The sequence below is a fragment of the Loxodonta africana genome, chromosome 4 (genome assembly GCF_030014295.1).
Source record: "Loxodonta africana isolate mLoxAfr1 chromosome 4, mLoxAfr1.hap2, whole genome shotgun sequence".
NCBI lineage: Eukaryota > Metazoa > Chordata > Mammalia > Proboscidea > Elephantidae > Loxodonta > Loxodonta africana.
The window spans coordinates 58,241,412-58,263,146 of NC_087345.1; the positions used below are offsets into that span (position 1 = coordinate 58,241,412).

The following is a 21,735-nucleotide window of genomic DNA, read 5'->3' on the forward strand; positions in this document are numbered from 1 at the left end:
AGTAATTTACAAGGGTAAATCTCTAGTTAATAACAAAAGCCAGACTTCTAAGAAACTTAAGTTTAATCTTATTTAGAAAATAGCCATTTTAGAAGAAACTGGATGAACTAATAATAAGACAGTCCTGGAGATCTGTTTCTGAAAAGTCACAGCCTTGAAAAGTCTTATGGAGCAGTTCTACTCTGCACACACGGCATCACCATGATTTGGAATCAACTCCACGGCAACTAACAAAAATGACAATAGTTACATAACTATTATAACAAAATATAATTGATACACGGGATTGCACCAGCCAGAAATCAGTTTTTTGTTTGGTTGTTTTTCTCTTTCCTAAGACTTAAAATGAAAAATGAAAAAATGTACAGATATAAATAAAAAACCAAACCAAACCCAGTGTCGTCGAGTCGATTTTTGACTCATAGCGACTCTGTAGGACAGAGTAGAACTGCCCCATGGAGTTTCTAAGGAGCGCCTGGCAGATTCGAACTGCCAACCCTTTGGTTAGCAGCTGTAGCACTTAACCACTATGCCACCAGGGTTTCCACAGATATAAATAAGATCTGTCAAATTCCTAGACAAAGAATCCAGTTTTGTTTTTTTTTTTAAATGAATTTTTCCCTTTGAAAATTTGCAGTTATTTAATTAGCTTGATACTTCCCCTGGCTAAAAAGTACCACTTCAAATTAAATATGACCAAAACAAAGCTATTCCCATCACCTTCCCCCCCAAAAGTATTTCTCCTGCCATTTTCACAACCTCAATACATGGTATCACAAGCCTTTCAGTTACTCAAACCAAAAACTTAAGTCATCAACTATGTTTTCTTTTACTGCCATATATAGTCTACCTACTCGTTTCTACTCTATCAGCTCCAAATCCATTCACTTCTATCCATATTTACTTGTACTAACCTTGCCTAGGCCACAATCATCACTTGCCTGATTTTTTGTCTCCATTTCCTTTTATTTCATTTTCAATGCATTCTCCATACAGCAACCAAAGTAATCTTTTAAAAATATTTAAAACAAAAAGCAGATCACAGAGCCTATATCAATCCTTCCAACTAAGAATACAATGAAAGCTCCTCATCGTGGCCTTCCATGATCTGGCATCCCTCTCTCTCAGTGAGTTTACTCTCTTGCTTGCTGCACTCCAGGTCCGTATTTCTACACCTCAAACATGACAAGTTTATCCGTGCCTAGGGTCTTGCATTTGAGGGTTCCTCAACGTGGCAAGTTTTCCCCCACATATCTCTGCATAACCGATTCTTTCTCATCATGCAAGTCTTGAAGCAAATGTCTGTCATCTCCTCAGAGAGGCATTCCCAAATCACTCTCACTTGATGTGGTCCTGCCAGCCCCCGTCATTCTATCTGTTTTGTTTTCATTTATTTATCATCTACTTCCTCAACAGAATGTTAAGTTCTGAGAGAATATAGACCTTATTTGTCTTGAGCATTGTTGACTTCCTAGCACTGAACAAATATTTATTGAATGAATGAATGATTTCCATTACAAGTTTACTAGATTTAAGCATATTAAGAATGCCAGATTCCAGTAGAATCTGATACTTATTTCTTCCTTTCAGTTACATACAGAGGGCATTTTAAAACAAAAAAATCTACTTCTTTCCCAGTACGAAAAGAACAGCCCTGGTGGTGCAGCAGTTAAAGCGCTTAGCTACTAACTGAAAGGTCGGCAGTTCAAACCCATCGGCCGCTCCATAGAACAAAGATGTGGCAGTCTGTTTCCGTAAAGGTTCACAGCCTTGGAAATCCTACTGGGCAACTGTACTCTGTCCTATAGGGTCACTATGAGTCAGAATCAACTTGACAACAAGTTTTTGGATGGATGAAAAGATAATCCCCCACTCCCCAAAGTACAAGTGTTCCCTAAGCAATTGAAGCAACTCCTTAGACTTTATTTTCTTTTGAAATAAGGTTAGAAAGTCATTCCAGAAGCTACTAAGGAATTAAAATAATGTTTGTCAATAGCCAACCATGAGCATACGTGTCAACTTGAGGAAGTAAACAGATAAAACGACAACATTAATAAAAAGAATGTGACCAGAAAAAAAAATAACAAACATGAAATTAAATAAAAGTTTCAAAGGCAAAATAATAAGCTTGGTTATCTGACACTCTTATAGACTCTGGCTGGTGTACAGAAAATGAACTATACTAGTTATTGAGGAAGCTACGTTCCAATTTACCCTATCTTTAAAAAAAAAAAAATTTTTTTTTTCTTTTGTACCTAAAGCTACAAAACATTAATAATACAAGGTTCAAAACCATTAAGTCATTTCAAGCATCTCTTCTCTAAACTCTTACCTTTCTGTTGAATTCATTATAGATTATTTTGTCTACTAAAACTAATTAAAAGCTTATGCAATGGCTAGTGGGGAATGCAAATCTTCACTATTTATTTGAAAAGATCTTAATTTACAAACCACACACCAAATACTTAAAAAACAAGTTTTTTGACATATTTAAGGTTCCATATGGATATAAAAAGGTGTTTTTAAAAACTCTAAATAGCTACACTACTAGTTTCAAATTCCAAAACTCTGTAGACACCTTGTCCTAATTCCTTGGTTTTATTGTCATTCCAATATACTGATTACGGTTCTTGGCAGAAAATCTACTGAGACTCACTATTTGCCACAGTGAAACTGGTTCTATTTTTTCAATTTAAAAAAAAAAAAAATTTTTTTTTTTTTCCTTCAATAACATAACACTAAATATCTTGCAGTGTATTCCTGGAGCATGATTACTTTAAGAATGGCTCTCTGGTAACAAACAGAAGGAAAGTAACACTCAAAAGCAGTTCAGGTAATCACGGTGTAACCCCACAAATTTTTTCTTATGGGGATATTGCTCAGTTTTAGTCAAATTTTCCCTTTCTTATGTGTTAGGCTCTTGGGATTAGCCTAATTTACTAATTCCAATATTATGAACTTTTCAAAGCATCTCATTTAAAAACACTTGGAAAAGCAAAATATTTTCTCTACAATTTCTGAAGTGGCAGAGAGGTATACTAGCAGTCATGGAAATTAAATTAGCTTTACGTAAAGTTCAAACTATGCAAATTTTCATACCATCAACAAATACTTATTTAGTGCCCATAACATGTCAGGCACTATGGGTATGCAACTTTCCTCTTTCCCCATGTTTACTGGCAAATATTCTAATCACTCTGCTTAAGAACAAGATGATTTAAAGAAAAAAGAGAGAAAAACGAGGTTTTATCAATTTCTTAAAGTTCCTAATATTAGATATTTACTTTTAAATATTTAAAATTAGATTCATTTCTAAAAATTGATTTTGAATAAATTATCCTCCATATAACTAGTCTAACCTATTCTAGTAGTTTAATCTTTTCTTTTTAAAATAACCAAACAGAGAAAGAATACTCATTGAAACATAAGAGATGCCCTGATCCAGCAGGTGATAGCCTACTTTTTGATTGGCCATTTCAGACGAGTTTGTGGCTTGAACCCCCTTTATTAAGTTAGCACACATCCCTTAGAAATTTAAGAAACATGACTCAGAAAATATTATGGATTATAGCCAAGATTAAAAAATGTTTTTCAATGGGCACAAAGTTATTTTATGAATGCACATTATAAAAAGATATTGAAAAGTTTGTCATTTCACAAAAAAGATGCTTTAAAACTGTTGCTGAGAGACATGGTATATCCTGAAGCTTTAAAAATGAGAATAGTTAACAAAAATTTGAGACTACTAATAGAATTTTCTTGAATGTACTTGTCTATACAAATTTCTAAATGCTCAGAATGTAAACATTAATTGTGCTTTGCTCTTAGATAATTCTGTATACTCTTCCTGGATTAGTCCAACATTTAGGGGAGAGGATTTCGTCTATAAAATCATAAAGGTGTTTATCAAATTTAAAGATCTTGGCCTTTAACAAAAGTAAGGCAATAGAATGACTAAGTCAAAAAATTACTGAAATTTATTATGTTAAAAATCAATGAGAATTCACTATCAAAAAGATCACCAAAATCTGAAAACTACTTCAACACTGCAAGATAGAAGGATAAATCTAGTCTTTTAAAACAAATTCTTGCATGGGAGCAAACGGTTGAACTTAAATCAGAAATTTCTGCCAACTCTGAAAGTTTATGAAACATCTACGTTTTAATGAGGAATCTGTATCTTAGTAACCACATTTCCCAATATCAATAGAGAATATTTTTACCTTGATATTCTGGGCATCCACATTAGCTCCAGCTTCCAGAAGAAGACTAATGACTGTGGTATTCCCTGCTAGCACTGCCCAATGCAGAGCAGTATTTTTGTGATACTTGTCACCAAGGTTAACTGAAACATTGAATGTTAAAAGCAATCTAGTTGGATCCACACTGAAAAGGGGAAAAAAAAAAACAACAACAACAACCCTAATTTCAATTATAGAAATCATTACAGATACTAAACTGACTGCGGCTATACTCACATTCCATCTTGGGACACTTCTATTCTGACCTACTCAACATTACAATCAATAAGGAGACAATATCCTAAGATGAAGTATTAAGTATGTGCAACATCATATAAGGTAATATAATTCCAAGGGACAGCATACTTGGTGCTGACATTTTCTATTTTTGATCTAGGAATCAATGTCATTATCGTATTTTTACACAAATAATGCACACCGTCTGTTTGTTTGCCAACCACGCCCTTCCCCACAAGATATTTTCGTAAGCACTGCTATGCCTATTTGTTTTTACACGCTGCTGTAAAAAAATATCAGTATAGTGCATTTCTGAAAACACCTTGCAGGGGGAGGGTGCGGCTAGCAAACAAATGTAGAAGGCATGCATTATCTGCATAAAAATATGGTAATCCCTATACAACTAAATAATCTTAAAATTTTAATTTAAATCTAGCTTGTTCCAAAAATGATTTGAGACAACTTACTGATTAATATAAATTTTCCAATATGCAAATCATATGAAAAGATGATTTTTTTAAAAAGATAACCTTTTCTACCATTTTTAGAAATTGTTATAAGAGGAACAGATTGGGGAAACTGAAATTACCAAAGCACGGGGACACCAACACAGTGATTTATGTTATATACTAAATATTCATAATAAAATCTGTAAATGTTAGTGTAACATCACTTGCTTTCCATTTATGGTGAAAATGATGTGGATAGGCATTTTATAATGGTTACATACCTATGTGTTCTATAAGCTGCCCACATTAAGGGTGTCATTCCATTCTGATCCATCATATCTACATCCTGTTGGAGTAAAAAGAAAAAAGTCAGACAATTAAAATTTGTAAGTTCCTATCAAATTTACTTCGAAAAATAAATCTAATTTTATACATCATAGGCAGGCCAATATAATACTACTCAATCTAGGCTGACTTATTAAACATTTTCCTTCGTAACTTTTAATTAAGCTGTTTATCACTAAATATTTTAATTGATTTACATACATTATGCTTTTATAGTTTTCCTTTTAAGATGTTTTCATTCGTCTTTCAATGATTTGCACTTAAGATCCTGACCTATTTTGATCTTTAAGCTATAAAGGATAGGTAGGCTGAGTCATTAAAATCACTAAAAAACTTGTTTATACTAATTCATGATAAAAGGGAAATAACAAAACTCTCTTTATTTCCAGGCATTTCAAAACAAAGAGAAAGGCCTGTCTTTTCAGTAAACTCAAAAAAAGGTCATTCTTTTTTATACCTGCACATTTTTAAGAGCCAAATCATTCTGCAAACTTTGGGGTGAAGAAACAGTACTCTGCCTTACTCACCACCATTTGCCCATGCTCAGACAGAATCATCTTCACTTTTTTTTTTTTAACACATTATTTTGGTATTTACTTCCATGTCTCTAAATAAGATGCCTATATTGCTACTTCTTGCTTTTCAGTTTCAGAAATTATCTAGAAAAAGATGAGAATTTCTCTGTCCTCTCCCTGCCTCATCGCAAATGTGCACCTTTCTCTCTTCCTCTCAAGAGATCTATTATAATTCTGATAATTTAAATATTTGATATTTATATTAATATGTAGGAATATGATTCTCAGTCAAACCATGTAGTAAACCATGACTTTTCCTCTCCTTCCTAACCTTTTGCTTTCTCTGAAACTTTTTTTCTCTCTGTGGCTCAGTTTTTTAGCAAATTAGAACTACCACCTATTCAACCCAAAATTTTTCCCTAGTTATCTAAATCTCCTTTCAAGACATTCTGATGTACCAGGGGTTCTATCAGTTTCATTTCCCCGAACTTCTCTCTCCTAACCCATTCCAACCTCCACTGACTATACACTATGCCTGGGGCATCTGTCTCATTAACTAGGAGTTCTTCAAAGATAGACGTTATGTTAATTCATTTTTATATTCTCAGTGCCCAGGAGAACAGATCAAAAACCATTTGTTAAATGAAAAAGACTCTTAAAACAGAGGCTTGGGAAAGGCATAGGCTTTGGAATAAGGCTAACATGGTTTTGAATTCCCAGCTCCCTTCTTTAACAGCTATGACACTGAAGCAAAACTGCATTACCTCTCTGAGGCTCAGCTTCCTCATCTAAAAACATAAATAATAGCTTCATAATACCCTGATAATAAAATAGAATGTGTGTAAAGCACCTAGTGCACAGCCTGGAACATAACAGACATTTAATAAATATTCTTCCCTTCCACACCTCTTATTCCTGGGTAATATTAAATCAGCAGTTCTAATTCAGCTCGTGTTGTCTAATGAGTGGAGAGAAAAGGACAGAATTACAGTAAGTATACTATAAAACACTGCGTATCTCTGCAGTAGTTCTTTGTGAGCACTATTTCTGATGGGAATATGTCCCAAATATGAGCATTACCCAAATATATTGAGACAGAAAAAAAAGTTGAGAATCACATTAGAGAACTAGCACACACATCCTTGCATATTAGTTTTAGCTCCTCACAATGAATACTGAGAAGCTAAACTGAGCTATACTGAACATAACTGAATGTTATGCCTTATCCATTAAAAATCCATTTTTGGACTTTAATATGTTGTTGGGAACATTTTCTGTAACCTCACTCAATATTTCCAATATGCACATCGACATTTTCTAAAATAATCATGTGACTTAAAAGACAAGCTTTCTTGTCTCTATATGAGAGCTAAGTACTGTGAATTAATTTTACTTCCTTCACTGTCCTGATTTCAAAAAAACTCAAAACCAAATTTGAAGTCTAATTAAAGCAAACTATTTAAGTTTCTTCTTCCTTCTTCATAGTTGTGAGTTTTTCATATCCTTTTTAAGAAATATTTTAAATATTCAATAAAAAATGAAAAATATAAAATTAAGCCATATTGCTAGAATACTAAAAGAAAAATAAAAGTCAATTTTTTCTATCTTTTGAGTCAGGGTTTAAAACTTGGTACTGCTTTTCCGAGTTCAGCCTGGAGGTATAGGTATTCTCTATTAGGAAGAATTAGCAAGCTCAGATTGAAAGTTTATGAGAATTCCATGATCAACTAAACCCAAACCCACTGCCATTGAATCGATTCTAACTCATAGTGACCCTATACGACAGAGTAGAACTGCCCTATAGGGTTTCTAAGGCTATAATATTTACAGAAGCAGACTGCCACATCTCTCTCCTGCAGAGGGCTGATGCATTTGAACCACCAAATTTCGGTTACCAGCCAAGTGCTTAACTACTGTACCACCAGGGCTCTTTCCATGATCAACAGGGTTCTATAATTTAGCATTTTCCCTTTATTCCCCCGAAAATCATCCAAAAGAACAGGTAGTGAGCACTGAATATATTTAACAGTATAAATAAAACAATTGTGAAGAACAGAATTACACAACTGAGTAGAAATGTTATATGCCCTAACCAAAACCACGCCCACTGCTGTCAAGTCAATTCCAACTCATAGTGACCCAACAGGACAGAGTAGAACTGCCCATAGATTCCAAAGCTGTAATCTTTTATGGAAGTAGACTGCCATATCTTTCTCCCACGGAGCAGCTGGTGGGTTCAAACTACCGATCTTTCAGTTAGCAGCTGAGAACTTAACCACTACGCCACCAGGGCTCCTTTGGTTATACACCCTAACAATGTAAAACTAATACAACTAACAATAATTGTAAAGAAATGGGAAAAGAAAGCTTGAAAGGAAGTATGGAGAGTGCCTCATCTGTAACAGCTATTAGCCAAAGGATATTACTCAAAGCTGAGAAATCAAGTAATAGAAATACAGTCCTACTTAACAGAACAAAGTTAACACTAAGAAAGATAATACTATTGACTAAAAGTCACACAGTAAAAGACAGGAAAGATGAGAAAATAAAAATATACTAATTTTATTATTCCTTATAATTGGTATACCAGAAAACCAAACCCAATACCATCGAGTCAGCTCTGACTCATAGCGACCCTATAAGATGGAGTAGAACTACCCCATATGGTTTCCAAAGAGTGGCTGGTGGATTTGAACTGCCAACCTTTTGGTTAGCAGCCGAGCGCTTAACCACTATGCCAATAAAAAAAAAGGGCTCCATAAATGGTTATTAAAAAAATCCAAAACCAAATCTACTGCCATTGAGTTGATTCTGACTCATAGCAACCCTACAGGGCAGAAGAGAACCCCTCCACAGAGTTTCCAAGGAGCAGCTGGTAGACTCGAACTGCTGACCTTTTGGTTAGCTACTGAGTTCTTAAGCACTGGGCCACCGGGGATTTGAGCAGAGATCTGACTGAAATAATAGACAGTGCTGTGCAACTATCTGATGAAAGAATATTCCAAACAGAAGAAATAGGGAGCACAAAGGCTCAGAGGTGATGGCATATCTGACTTGCTCAAGAAACTGCAAGATCATAGTGTTTAAAGCAGAACGAGTGATGGGGATATGACAGAAGATGAGCTTGAGAGGTATCCAGTGACTGGACCACACAGTGCTCTGCAGACCAGAGAAGGACTCTGAACCCAATTCAAAGTATAACGTAAAGTACAACAGAGAAGTGTCTTTTACAACATATTTTTAAAAATCTAGAAAAATGTATACTAAACTGTTAGAGGAAGTTATATTGGGGAGTCGGGGAAGAGGTAGGATTTTATTTTCTATATCATACCCTTCTAATAGGTTTGAACATAATATTTCATGTGCTACTTTGGTAAGCAGACAAAAAAACTTACTCATGGAAAAGACAACTATTGTATTCACACACTTGTCCTCATTACCATCATGCAATTTTTATATAAAGGGCACTGAGACAGGTAGAAACCCCTGGTCTTTGAGAATTTCATAGCCTATGCCAGACTTAAAAAGACTACTGAAATTATCCCAACTCCAAAATCAGTACGTTAACAAAAAGACCACAAAGACTCAAAAATACAGACTTTCTTTCTCAGTTAAAAACTGAAAGAAAAGTGACTGTGTATTATAAATTTATATCTGTAATGCAGAAGGCCACTGGAGACACTATCATATGTTACAGTACCATCTGTTGCTTCATCTAATTTGACGTCACAAAATAAAACCAAACAATGATCAAAGTTCAGCCATTCCTTATCACAGTTAGAAGTTTTAAACATTTCTTACAATAAGGTACCCATATCTATTTAAGCTATAGTCTCATGAAGGAGCTACCTTTAGCCTGCTTCTTACTTCACACATTCCTTCTCTTAAAGCCAATATACTGAACAAACCATTCATCAAAACTACACCTCTACTAGGACATTTTACCTTAAGAAACTAGAAAAAAAGATCAAATTAAACTAAAGGTATGTAGAAAAAAAGGAAATAATACGTGCAGAAATCAATGAAATATAAAACTTGACAAATTTTTAAAAAGCCCCTAGCAAAACTGATAAAGTAAAAGAGAGAGAAAACACAAATCAAAAATATCAGGAATAAAAGAGAGATGATCCATGCAGATCCTATAGATATAAAAGAATAATAACGGATTTTTTTTTTTTAAGTTACACCAGTAAAATTCTACAATTTAAAAAAATTCTTTAAAAAATACAAATTAACAGGAGTGACGGAAGAAATAGAGAACGTGAATGTCAGCGCCGTATTTTTACGCAATTAACAAGTGTCTTCTATTTTGTTTGCCAACCTCACCCTCCTCCCTGTGAGGCATATTTGTAAGTGCACTATGCTAATTTTTTTTAAAACGACATGTAAAACAAATTTACATAGCTGCATTTATGAAAATACCTTGTGAGGGGAGGGCATGGCTGGCAAACAAACATAGAAGGTACACATTATTTGCATAAAAATACAGTATTAAGGAAATTAAATTCATTATCAAGAATGTTCGCACAAAAAAAACTTCAGGCCCAGATGACTTCAATGTTTAATTATATCAAGCCTTTAGGAAAGGCTTTTTACCCACTCCTGCACCAGGCCCCCTCTGTTGTAAATTAGTCCCTACTGAAGTTTAAATACTCTAATAAAAGAAGGGTCTACAAACTTTTTTCATAAAGGCCAAGGCTGAGTACACCAGCATACTATAATCTCTTACTGTCTTCCTAGCTGCTAATGGACATAATACCTACTAATAGGCACAAAGCAAAGTATGTCTTAGGGGGAGATGATTGCCCTACAAAGAAACCCAGAACTCTGTTGAACTATCTTAGTGGGGTGAAAAAGGAAGAACTGCTTCTGATGCCAGTAAAATCTAGAATAATCATCAGGAGTTGGTCACCCACCTAAACAGGGACAATAAATGATGTCCACTGCCTGTAGGAGGCCTTCCACTGTTATTACCCCATTTTACCTTCTATCACTCCTTTCCCCTGTTGTTCTCTGTACATGTTATTTGGCACATACAAATGGCTATCCTGTTAGCATTTAGCCCTGAGAGAGAGGCACTTCGGCGTTCTCCTCCCAATATGCAAAGTGGGGCATGCTTGGATGGGATCTAACAGTACACTGGGATGGGAGCCTAATTTCAGGTAACTTTGGCTGATGATGGTGTATGCTGTTCTACTCATTCCTGTCCTGTTTATTCTGTGAGTAATAAATATCTATTGACCACACCATTAGAACAATGTCTGGTATGTGCTCTGCTCCAAATGGTCTTCACTAAGAACTTGTGAATACAACACACTGCAGCCAGAAAATAAGTATTTTAGGTTGGATGGGCCATATGGCCTCTGCTACAACTACTCAACTCTCCTGCTGTAACATAAAAGCAGCCACAGATAATGTATGAACAAACTGGCATGCTGTGTTCCAATAAAACTTTATTTATAAACACAAAGCTGGAGTTGGCCTTTAGGCCATGGTTTGCTGACTCCAATCTGGAAGAAACCAGAGCAGGACAAGGATAATTCCCTGAAGTACTTGGTCTCCAAAGACAGCCCCAAATGAACCTGCTTCCTGGCATTCATACCCTTGTGTTGTCCCTTTCCACACTGAATATGGCTTGTCCCTGTTATTTGCTTTAGCTGATAGAATGGGGGCAGAAATATTGCTATGCCAGTTCAAGACCTGAGATTTAAAAAGGCATAATAGCATTAATATAAAAAACACAAAATAATAAATGTTGGAGAGGCTGTGGAGAGACTGGAACACTTACACACTGCTGGTGGGAATGTAAAATGATACAACCACTTAGGAAATTGATTTGGTGCTTCCTTAAAAAGCTAGAAATAGAACTACCATACGACCCAGCAATCCCACTCCTTGGAATATACCCTAGAGAAATAGGAGCCTTTACACAAACAAATATATGCACACCCATGTTCACTGCAGCACTGTTTACAATAGCAAAAAGATGGAGGCAACCAAAATGCCCATCAATGGATAAATAAATCATAGTATATTCACACAATAGAATACTGCACATCAATAAAAACAGTGATGAAGCTGTGAATCATTTCATAAGATAAGGGAATCTGGAAGGCATTATGCTGAGTGAAATTAGTCAGCTGCAAAAGGACAAATATTGTATAAGATCACTATTATAAGAACTTGAAAAATAGTTTAAACAGAGAAGAAAATATTCTTTGATGGTTACAAGAGGGGGGAGGGAGGGAGGATGGAAGAGGGTATTCACTAATTAGATAGTAGATAAGAATTGCTTTAGGTGACAGGAAAGAAAACACACAATACAGGTGAAGTCAGCACAACTTGACTAAACCAAAAGCAAAGAAGTTTCCTGAATAAACTGAATGCTTCAAAGGCCGGCATAGCAGGCATGGGGGTTTGGGGACCATGGTTTCAGGGGACATCTAAGTCAATTGGCGTAATAAATCTATTAAGAAAACATTCTGCATCCCACTTTGGAGAGTGGCGTCTGGGGTCTTAAATGCTAGCAAGCAGCCATCTAAGATGCATCAATTGGTCTCAACCACCTGGAGCAAAGGAGAATGAAGAATACCAAAGACACAAGGTAATTACGAGCCCGAGAGACAGAAAGGGCCACATAAACCAGAGACTACATGAGCCTGAGACCAGAAGAACTAAATGGTGCCTGGCTACAACCGATGACTGCCCTGACAGGGAACACAACAGAGAGCCCCTGAGGGAGCACAAGAGCAGTGGGAAGCAGACTCCAAATCCTTGTAAAAAGACCAGACTTAACAGTCTGACTGAGACCTTCTGTTGGCCCAGGACAGGAACCATTCCCAAAGCCAACCAGACAGGGATAGGACTGGACAACGGATTGGAGAGGGATGCTGGTGAGGAGTGAGCTTCTCGGATCAGGTGGACACTTCAGACTATGTTGGCATCTCCTGCCTGGAGGGGAGATGAGAGAGTAGAGGGGGTTAGAAGCTGGCGAAATGGACAGGAAAAGAGAGCGTGGAGGAAGGGAGTGGGCTGTCTCAGTAGGGGGAGACCAATTGGGATTATGTAGCAGGGTGTATATAAGTTTTCGTGTGAGAGACTAACTTGATTTGTAAACTTTCACTTAAAGCACAATAAAAAATAAAAAGAATGGCTTCTGCTTTTGCTCTTTTGGGAGCTCTGAGCTGCCATGTAAGAAATCTGTTTTCACTACTATAGAGAACATGGGATAAGGTACAGTGAAAGAGAAGCTCTGAGACTGTATGGAGAAAAGAATAGAAAGAGAGAGGCCTAGCCATCTCAGCATCCCAGCTGAAGCCAACTGCCTAGCCATTTATACCAAGGCACCAAATTTGGGAGTGAGTCATCTTTCAGCCCAGTTGAGTATTAATGATTGTAGTTCCGCAACATCAAATGGAGAAGAACCACCCAACTCAACCCAATCAACCAAAAGAACTGTGAGATATAATAAATGGTTGGTTAACACACTAATAGGTAAGAAACTTTCCCCTGAAGCAATTAATCAGTCTATGCCTCTTTTCCTAAGCGATAATCCACGAAGCACATTACGAAGAATGAGAATTCTAGAACATTTACTTGTGCTCACGAGGAATCTGTACATAGATCAATAGGCAATTGTTCAAACAGAACAAGGAGATACTGCATGGTTTAAAGTCAAGGAAGGGTGTGTCAGGGTTGTATCTTTTCACCATACTTATTCAATCTGTATGCTGAGCAAGTAATTTGAGAAAATGGACTATTTGAAGAAGAATGGGGCATCGGGATTGGTGGAAGACTCACTAACAGTCTGCGATATGCAGATGACACAACCTTGTTTGCTGAAAGTGACGAGGACTTGAAGCACTTACTGATGAAGATCAAAGACCACAGCCTTCAGTATGGATTACACCTCAACATAAAGAAAAGAAAAATCCTCACAACTGGACCAATGAGCAACATCACGATAAACGTAGGAAAGACTCAAGTTAAGGATTTCATTTTACTTGGATCCACAATCAATACCCATGGAAGCAACTGTCAAGAAATCAATGCACTGCATTGGGAAAATTTGGCAAAACATGTCTTAAAGTGTTAAAAAGTAAAGATGTCACTTTGAGGACTGAATTGTGGTGTTGGCGAAGAATACTGAATGTAATGCTATGGACTGCCAAAAGAATGAATAAATTTGTCTTGGAAGAAGTACTGCCAGAATGCTCCTTAGAAGCAAGGATGTCAACACCACATCTCACATACTTTGGACATGTTATCAGGAGGGATCAGTTCCTGGAGAGCATCATACTTGGTAAAGTAGAGGGTCAGCAAAAAAGTGGGAGACCCTCAGTGAGATGGATTGACACAGTGGCTGCAACAATAAGCTCAAGCATAACTACAATTGTGAGGATGGCACAGGACCAGGCAGTGTTTTGTTCCATTGTACACAGGGTCACTATGAGCCGGAACTGACTCGACAGCACCTAACAACAACATCACTCAGAAATTAAAAAAAAACTTACCTGATCATTATCTGATTCATGATTGTCCTCCTTATTTTTATGTTAACTGCATTATACAGCTCAACATCAAACTAACTATATATTTATCTCTTTTCATGACATCAGAAACTACTATTTAAATATCACCAGGTTGTTCCACATATAGCGCCAATGATATTAGGGATTTAAACCACGAAGAACATCTAATTGAAATCCACACTAATTGCAATATTTTACCTGTCCTTTTGCAATGAGATAAGCAACAATTGAGGTATGTCCAAACTGAGCAGCCAGATGGATACAGCTACATCCTTCTCCATCAATTAATGAAGGATCTGCACCATATTTCATTAGTTGCACAACCATGGATAGATGGCCTTGTCTAAAACATAAAAGAATGAACACTTAGATATATAAAGTTATTTCATACAGGACAATCTGGAGTTTCTATAATTAGGATAATGATAGAAAAGATTACAGAAATATTTTTAAAAGATATTTTAAAATAAGTGTATGTCAAAACACATTTAGGATTTTATGGCTCTTAAAAAGTCTTAACTGGAATAACATTTTTTTTGATACTTCATGGAGATATTAATAGCTTCTTTAAACATAGTAATAAAAAGTTATTAATCCTATTCCAATATGATCCCAATAGTCCCATGAAGAGGTCTAGCTTTTTAATTATAAATATATTTTAGGCTGCAAAAGTATTACATTTACAAATTCAAAGTTTTACTCAATCTTAAAACTAACTGGATCTGTATCTGCATGGTTAACTCACAAAGGTCACTTTGGAAAACAAACTTTGCTTCTAATGCAGGTAACACTGGAGAGTAATATATCAGCATATCGATGATACTAACTACTGGTATAAATTCTTCTATTCGTTTTAGCATATCACTAAAAAAAAATTTGCTCAGTTGTAGACTAAAACAGAACCAGAAAAAAAAAAAAAAATTCCAGAAGTAATTTAAACCTTGTGGCCCAGTGCAATGGAGTTGAATTTAGGTCGCCTCCAAGTTGATCCACTATAGCACCTTTCGAAATATAGTATCTATAAGACAAAATTTAAAATAATTTAGACAACTTTCATTTTCGATTTTGAAAAATTATGTGAAAAATAAAGGTAAAATGTTTTCCATTTTAGACCGCATGCTGGCTAGTGCCTTTGAAGACAGAAAAATCCTTTTTGATATATTTAACATAATTTTATATCAAATACATTGTTTTCACTTGTTCTAGAGGTAAAATGAAAATAATTACTTTTAAGTTACAAATAACAACAATGCCAAATAGAAATCATATTTAAAAAAAAAAAAGGGAAAAGGTAGGTAACAACAAAGATGCAGATTAGATAGCAGCGCCATATACAATCTTAGAATAGCTGCAGAATAAGCAACACACCAAGTTTACCTTGGGTAACGCAGCTTTTTAAGCTTTACTTTTCTCAAGAAATTACTGAAAATTAAATCACACAAAATATATGAAAGAATTTTAGAAACTGTAAAGAATGAAATGAAAGTTTCTTATTATGCCTTATTATTTGTTAAAGCTGTGGTGCTTTAAAAAAATTAGCAACCTCATTGCTTAATATGTGTGTATGTCATAACATTTTGCTATGCCCTAAAACTGAAAGAACCTAGCTAGTTACTATAATGCTTTCCTTTGGGTTTGACCAATGCAATGAGTCTTGAACATAAGCGATTTCACAGAATTTGATGTTTAATTTTGACATTTATGTATATTACTGACCACTATTTGTCAGTTTGTTGTACTGTGGTAGCTTGTGATACTGGAAGCTTTGCTACTGTTATCTCAAACACCAGCTGGGTCACCCCTGGTGGACAGGTTTCAGCAGGGCTTCAGACTAGGACAGACTAGGAGAAGGACCTGGCAGTCTACTTCTGAAAACAATGGCCAGTGAAAACCTTACAAATATGGAACACTGTCTGATACAGTAACATAAGATGAGGCCCTCAGGTTGGAAGGCACTCAAAATAAGACTGCAGAAGGGCTGCCTCCTCAAAATAGAGTTGACCTTAACGACAAGGATAGAGTCAAGCTTTTGGGATCTTCATGTGCTGACGTGACACAACTCAAAATGAGAAGAAAAAGCTGCAAAACAATATACCATGGACTGCCGAAAGAAACAAATCTGTCTTGGAAGTACTGTTATCAGGAGGGACCAGTCCCTGGAAAAGGAGAGCATGCTTGGTAAAGTAGAGGATCAGTGAAAAAGAAGAAGACCCACAATGAGCTGGATTGACCCAGTGGCTGCAACAATGAGCTCAAGCATAACAATGATTGTGAGGATGGTGCCGGACCGGGCACCGTGTAGTTCTGTTGTACACAGGGTCGCCATGACTTGGAACCGACTGGATAGCACCTTAACAACTAACAACATATTACCGACCTCCGAAACTGGTTTACTGATTACTGCTTTAGATCACTAATGCACCCACTCTTGTGCACAGCCTTAAGTATATACTAATGTGCTTGAGTCAGAAATCTTCTGCTTTATATAAATATTTGTTGAATTGGTGCTTTTAAAGCATTATGCAATGAGGGCCCAACTTTATCATACAAAATAGCTCCAAGTAGCATAACAAAGCATTTCCAGAATACAAAATAGCTATTGAGAACAAAGATTTAAATGATCCTGAATTTCTTCTTAAGGTACCTTGCAGACATTATGTAATAGTGGAAATTATTTTTTTGAGAATGATTAGGCTGGAACCCAAAAAGAACAGCTCAGCCAGAGAACAGCTTTGATAGGATATGATTTCTTTTTCTCTTTTTTTAATATCAATTGGGATTCTTTTAAAGCACTTTTCATTCCCTTCTCTGTAGTCAATTTATCTGCTCCTGAGGGTCATTTTTACTTATATCTGGCAAATTTCAAATCTTTGCTAGGGCTATGGCAATGAATGATTTCCAAATTACTCTAAAGGTACAGCTATTTCTTCACAAGGACAGAGAAACTTTTTTACTGCATGCTAAAAAAGAATAACCTCTATCACCTTTACATTGTAAATTCTTGGTAAAACCCATTGCCGTCGTTCTGATGCATAGCCACCCAATGGGACAGAGCAGAACTGCCCCCTAGGGTTTCCAAGGAGTGGCTGGTGGATTCCAACTGCTGAATGCTTAAACACTTCGCCACCAGGGCTCCTTAAAACTCTTGGAAAAGAAGCAGTGTATTTTTATTATGTGTTATTCTTTCTAGCTATAAACACCTAGACCAAAACTACAAACTTCTGAGATTACATGATTCTTATTTTGAAACTCAAGCCTCCTTGAAATACAAGAAGGTTATTTATTATCAAGGAATATCCATACAGGTACAAAATAACCCCTAGGTTTTGAAATACAAATGGCCTTAAAATACACATCTTTGAGGGTTTTGTAAAAAAAATCTTAAAGGGAGGGTAATATTTCATAAGGTATTTGCACGTTTATAACTCTTATGGTTTAAACAGTAATTTAGTTAATATGTTACACTAATGGATCTAAATCAAAGCACTGACATGGCTGCCTTCTTTTCTGGAGGCTCTAGGGTAGATCTTGCCTTTTCTGGCTTCTAGAGGCTGCCCACATTCCTTGGCTCATGATCCCCCTCCTTCATCTGCAAAGGCAGCAGTGGCACAAACAGTACTGCTCACATTACATCACCCTAACATTCTCTCCTGTCTCCCTTTTTCACTTATCAAGACCCTTGTCATTACATGGAAACCCTGGTGGCATGGTGGTTAAGTGCTACGGCTGCTAACCAAAAGGCTGGCCGTTCGAATCCACCAGCTGCCCCTTGGAAACTCTATGGGGCAGTTCTACTCTGTCCTACAGGGTTGCTATGAGTCGGAATCGACTCAACAACAGTGGGTTTAGTTTAGTTTTTTTTTTTTTTTTTTTGTCATTACATTAGGCCCACCCAGATTACCCAGGATAATCTCCCCATCTCAAAGTCAGCTGATTAGCAGCCTCAACTGCATCTATGATCTTAATACCCCCTTACCATATACCATAATATATTCACAGGGAATTAGAACATGGACAACTTTGGAGGATTATCATTCAGCCTATCACATCCCAAACCCATTGCCATCAAGTCAATTTTGACTCATAGTGACCCTATAGGACAGAGCAGAATTGCCCCGTAGGGTTTCCAAGTAGCAGCTGGTAGATTCAGACTGCTGGCCTTTTGGTTAGTAGCCAAGTTCTTAACCACTATGCCACCAGGGCACCGCCAACCACATCATTATCCCCCAAATCCATTTTCCCTTCTTATCATAGCAAAAACATCTTAGTTGAGCACGCATCCATCCATCTAGAAACTACAATTCCCAATCTCAATTGCATCAAAGTGTAGCAATATAATTAAATTCTTACCAGAAAAATTGTGAGAAGTGGTGTACAAAATTTCCCTAACATTTACTTAAAAGAAACCACTCGTGCCCACTTCTGCCCATTTTCCTTCCTCACAAGCTCTAATGCAGACAAGAAGTGAGCCAATTTTGGTCATGCAGTAGGGGAAAACAACCTTGGGCATGGTAAAGCAAAGGCAGGAAAGAAACCTGGGCTCTTCAATGACCAAGAGAGACTGAGCCACCTATTAGCACTGAACACAGAGAATATAAATTTCTATCTTATTTAAACTGTTATATTTTTTGGTCTCTGTTACAACAGCTTAGCAAAACCAACAACTTCATTTTTCTCCAACCTTGTTTTTTCCTTATTTTCTCTTTCTTGATTAACAGGTGGTACTAAGATCCACTTAGTTGTTCAAATCAAAAATCCTGATTCATTTCTTCACCACATTCTCACCCTCAGCCCAACATTCAATCTATCAAAAAGGCTATCTGGCTCTACCTCCAAAACATTCTAGCCCAATCACTTGCTCTGCATGTCTGCTGCTTCAAACCATTTTCATCCAAGAATTCTTACTTACACTAACACCATAGCCTAACTGGTCTCCTTACTGCCATTCCGATCCCTCTGTAATTCCATTTCCACACAACAGCCAAAGTGATCTGTTTAAAAAATAAATCAGAGCATACAACACTTCTGACCTAACTATTCGGTTGTTACATCACTTAAATAGAATCCCAAATATTTACCATGAGCTAAAAAAATCCCAGGTAATTAGACACTTCGTCACCTCTTGTAACTCAGTTAGAAACACTACTGTCTTCTTTCTCTTCCTACTCCCACACAACTAACTTCATATCCAATCACTGCACATTCGGTTTTTCAGTTTCTCTACTTAGCATGGAGTCGAAAGGCATTAAAAAAGAAAGCTGTCATAATATAACACAAAGGTATGAAGGGTAACAATAATTATAAATATATATGCATTAAACATTTATAATAAATGGACTGTGGTTCTTGAAAGAAGGTGGGGTTGTATGTGTGGGAGATCTGTCAGTATTACACCATTACTAGTCTGTAAACTATCAGGTAACTTATCGACTCTGAATTTATTTCCAAGAGAATGAAATAAGAAACAAAGAACAAAGTTTTAACAACCAAGATAATTACGTTACTACAACTCAATAAAATGATATCCCTATTTCACAGTGATTACATGATCTGAGGAAACCCTAGTGGTGTGGTGGTTAAGAGCTACAGCTCTAACCAAAAGGTCGGCAGTTTGAATCTACCAGGTTCTCCCTGGAAACCCTATACGGCAGTTCTACTCTGCCTTATAGGATTGCTATGAGTCGGAAATGACTCAGCTGCAATGGATTTTTTGTAGATGATCCGAACAAAATTATTACAAAACACAATGTATGAATTCATGTTTTTTTGTTGTTCTTCTGCTTCTTCTTCTAACAATCAACCAGAAATAAGATAATTTACGTGGCTTCTAACGACACTTGTTCATTTAGGCAGCCCATAAGATCTAGAGCAAGGGCATAAAAGATTTGAAAAATATCTGGTCTCATGGGGAGGATATAAACACACATAAATTTATTTCCTCTACTTCCTGAAAAAAACCTGAAATGACAATAAAGTAATAAAAAAGTATAAATCTATGAGAAGGGATCATTAATGAACATATGAGGTATCGACACACTTTTCAAAGATGAAAAGCAAACAGTTAAAACCCAAAGGTCTCCAGGACACCAGTGAGAACCGAGCCAGAATATGTTATAAAACCCTAGAAAAGCTAAGGAACTGGAGGCAACTGTTACCTCAGGAAGATATAGGGAGAAGCCATGCTGAAAACAGAAGCACTGGATGAAAGTCAATGTAAGTGGGTCCCATGCTCTCACCCCAAACCAACATAATCCTCTTCTAGGCCAGCAGTTAATAGTTAGTTAGATTTACATGAAAAATAATAGTGTTTCTGTACTGCACCTGTTGGTGCTGTTGTAAGGTACCATGCAGTCACTTCCAGCTCATAGTGACCCTATGTAACACAGAACAAAACATTGCCCAGTCCTGTGCCACCCTCACGATAGTTGTTATGCTTAAGCCCATGGTTGCAGCTACTGTGTAAATCCATCTTGTTGAGGGTCTTCCTCTTTTTCACTGACCCCCCTGCTTTACCAAGCATGATGTCCTTCTCCATGGACTGGTCCCTCTTGATATGTCCAAAGTATGTGAGACGTAGTGGTACTTCTTCCAAAACAGATTTGTTCGTTCTTCTGGCAGTCCGTGGCATATTCAATATTCTTCACCAATACCACAATTCAAAAACGTCAATTCTTCTTCAGTCTTCCTTATTCATTGTCCAGCTTTTACATGCACATGAGGTGACTGAAAACACCATGGCTTGGGTCAGGTGCACCTTAGTCCTCAAAGTGACATCATTGCTTTTCAATACTTTAAAGAGGTCTTTTGCAGCAGATTTGCCCAATGTGATGCATCTTTTGATTTCCTGACTGCTGCTTCCATGGCTGTTGATTGTGGATCCATATAAAATGAAATCCTTGACAACTTCAATCTTTTCTCAATTTATCATGATGTTGCTTACTGGTCCAGTTGTGAGGATTTTTGTTTTCTTTATGTTGAGGTGTATTCTACACGGAAGGTTGCAGTCTTTGATCTTCATCAGTAAGTGCTTCAAGTCTTCTTCACTTTCAGCAAACAAGGTTGTGTCATCTGCATAACACCGGCTGTTAATGAGTCTTCCTCCAATCCTGATGCCCCGTTCTCCTTCATATAGGTCAGTTTCTCAGATTATTTCCTCAGCATGCAGGCTGAATAGGTACGGTAAAAGGATACAACCCTGAAACACACCTTTCCTGACTTTAAACCATGCTTGTTCTGTTGAACAACTGCCTCTTGATCTATGTACAGATTCCTCATGAGCACAATTAAGTGTTCTGGAATTCCCATTCTTAGAAACATTATCCATAATTTGTTATGATCCACACAGCCGAATGCCTTTGCACAGCCAAGACGACACAGTAAACATCTTTCTGATATTCTCTGCTTTCAGCCATCATCT

The 21,735-nt window shown here is 36.7% G+C and overlaps 1 protein-coding gene across 3 annotated transcripts in view; it reads right to left on the reverse strand.

Moving 5' to 3' along the window:
• Positions 1-21,735, reverse strand: part of ZDHHC17 (zinc finger DHHC-type palmitoyltransferase 17) — a 121,777-nt gene that overhangs the window by 48,542 nt on the left and 51,500 nt on the right. For 2 of the 3 annotated variants that reach the window (XM_064283790.1, XM_064283792.1), the window contains exons 4-7: positions 15,259-15,336; positions 14,517-14,661; positions 5,209-5,273; positions 4,224-4,386 (exon numbers count right to left, since the gene is read on the reverse strand). In XM_064283790.1, coding sequence (XP_064139860.1) covers positions 4,224-4,386; positions 5,209-5,273; positions 14,517-14,661; positions 15,259-15,336 — 451 coding nt within the window. The remainder of the gene's footprint in view (positions 1-4,223; positions 4,387-5,208; positions 5,274-14,516; positions 14,662-15,258; positions 15,337-21,735) is intronic. The other variant, XM_064283793.1, reaches the window with a different exon arrangement.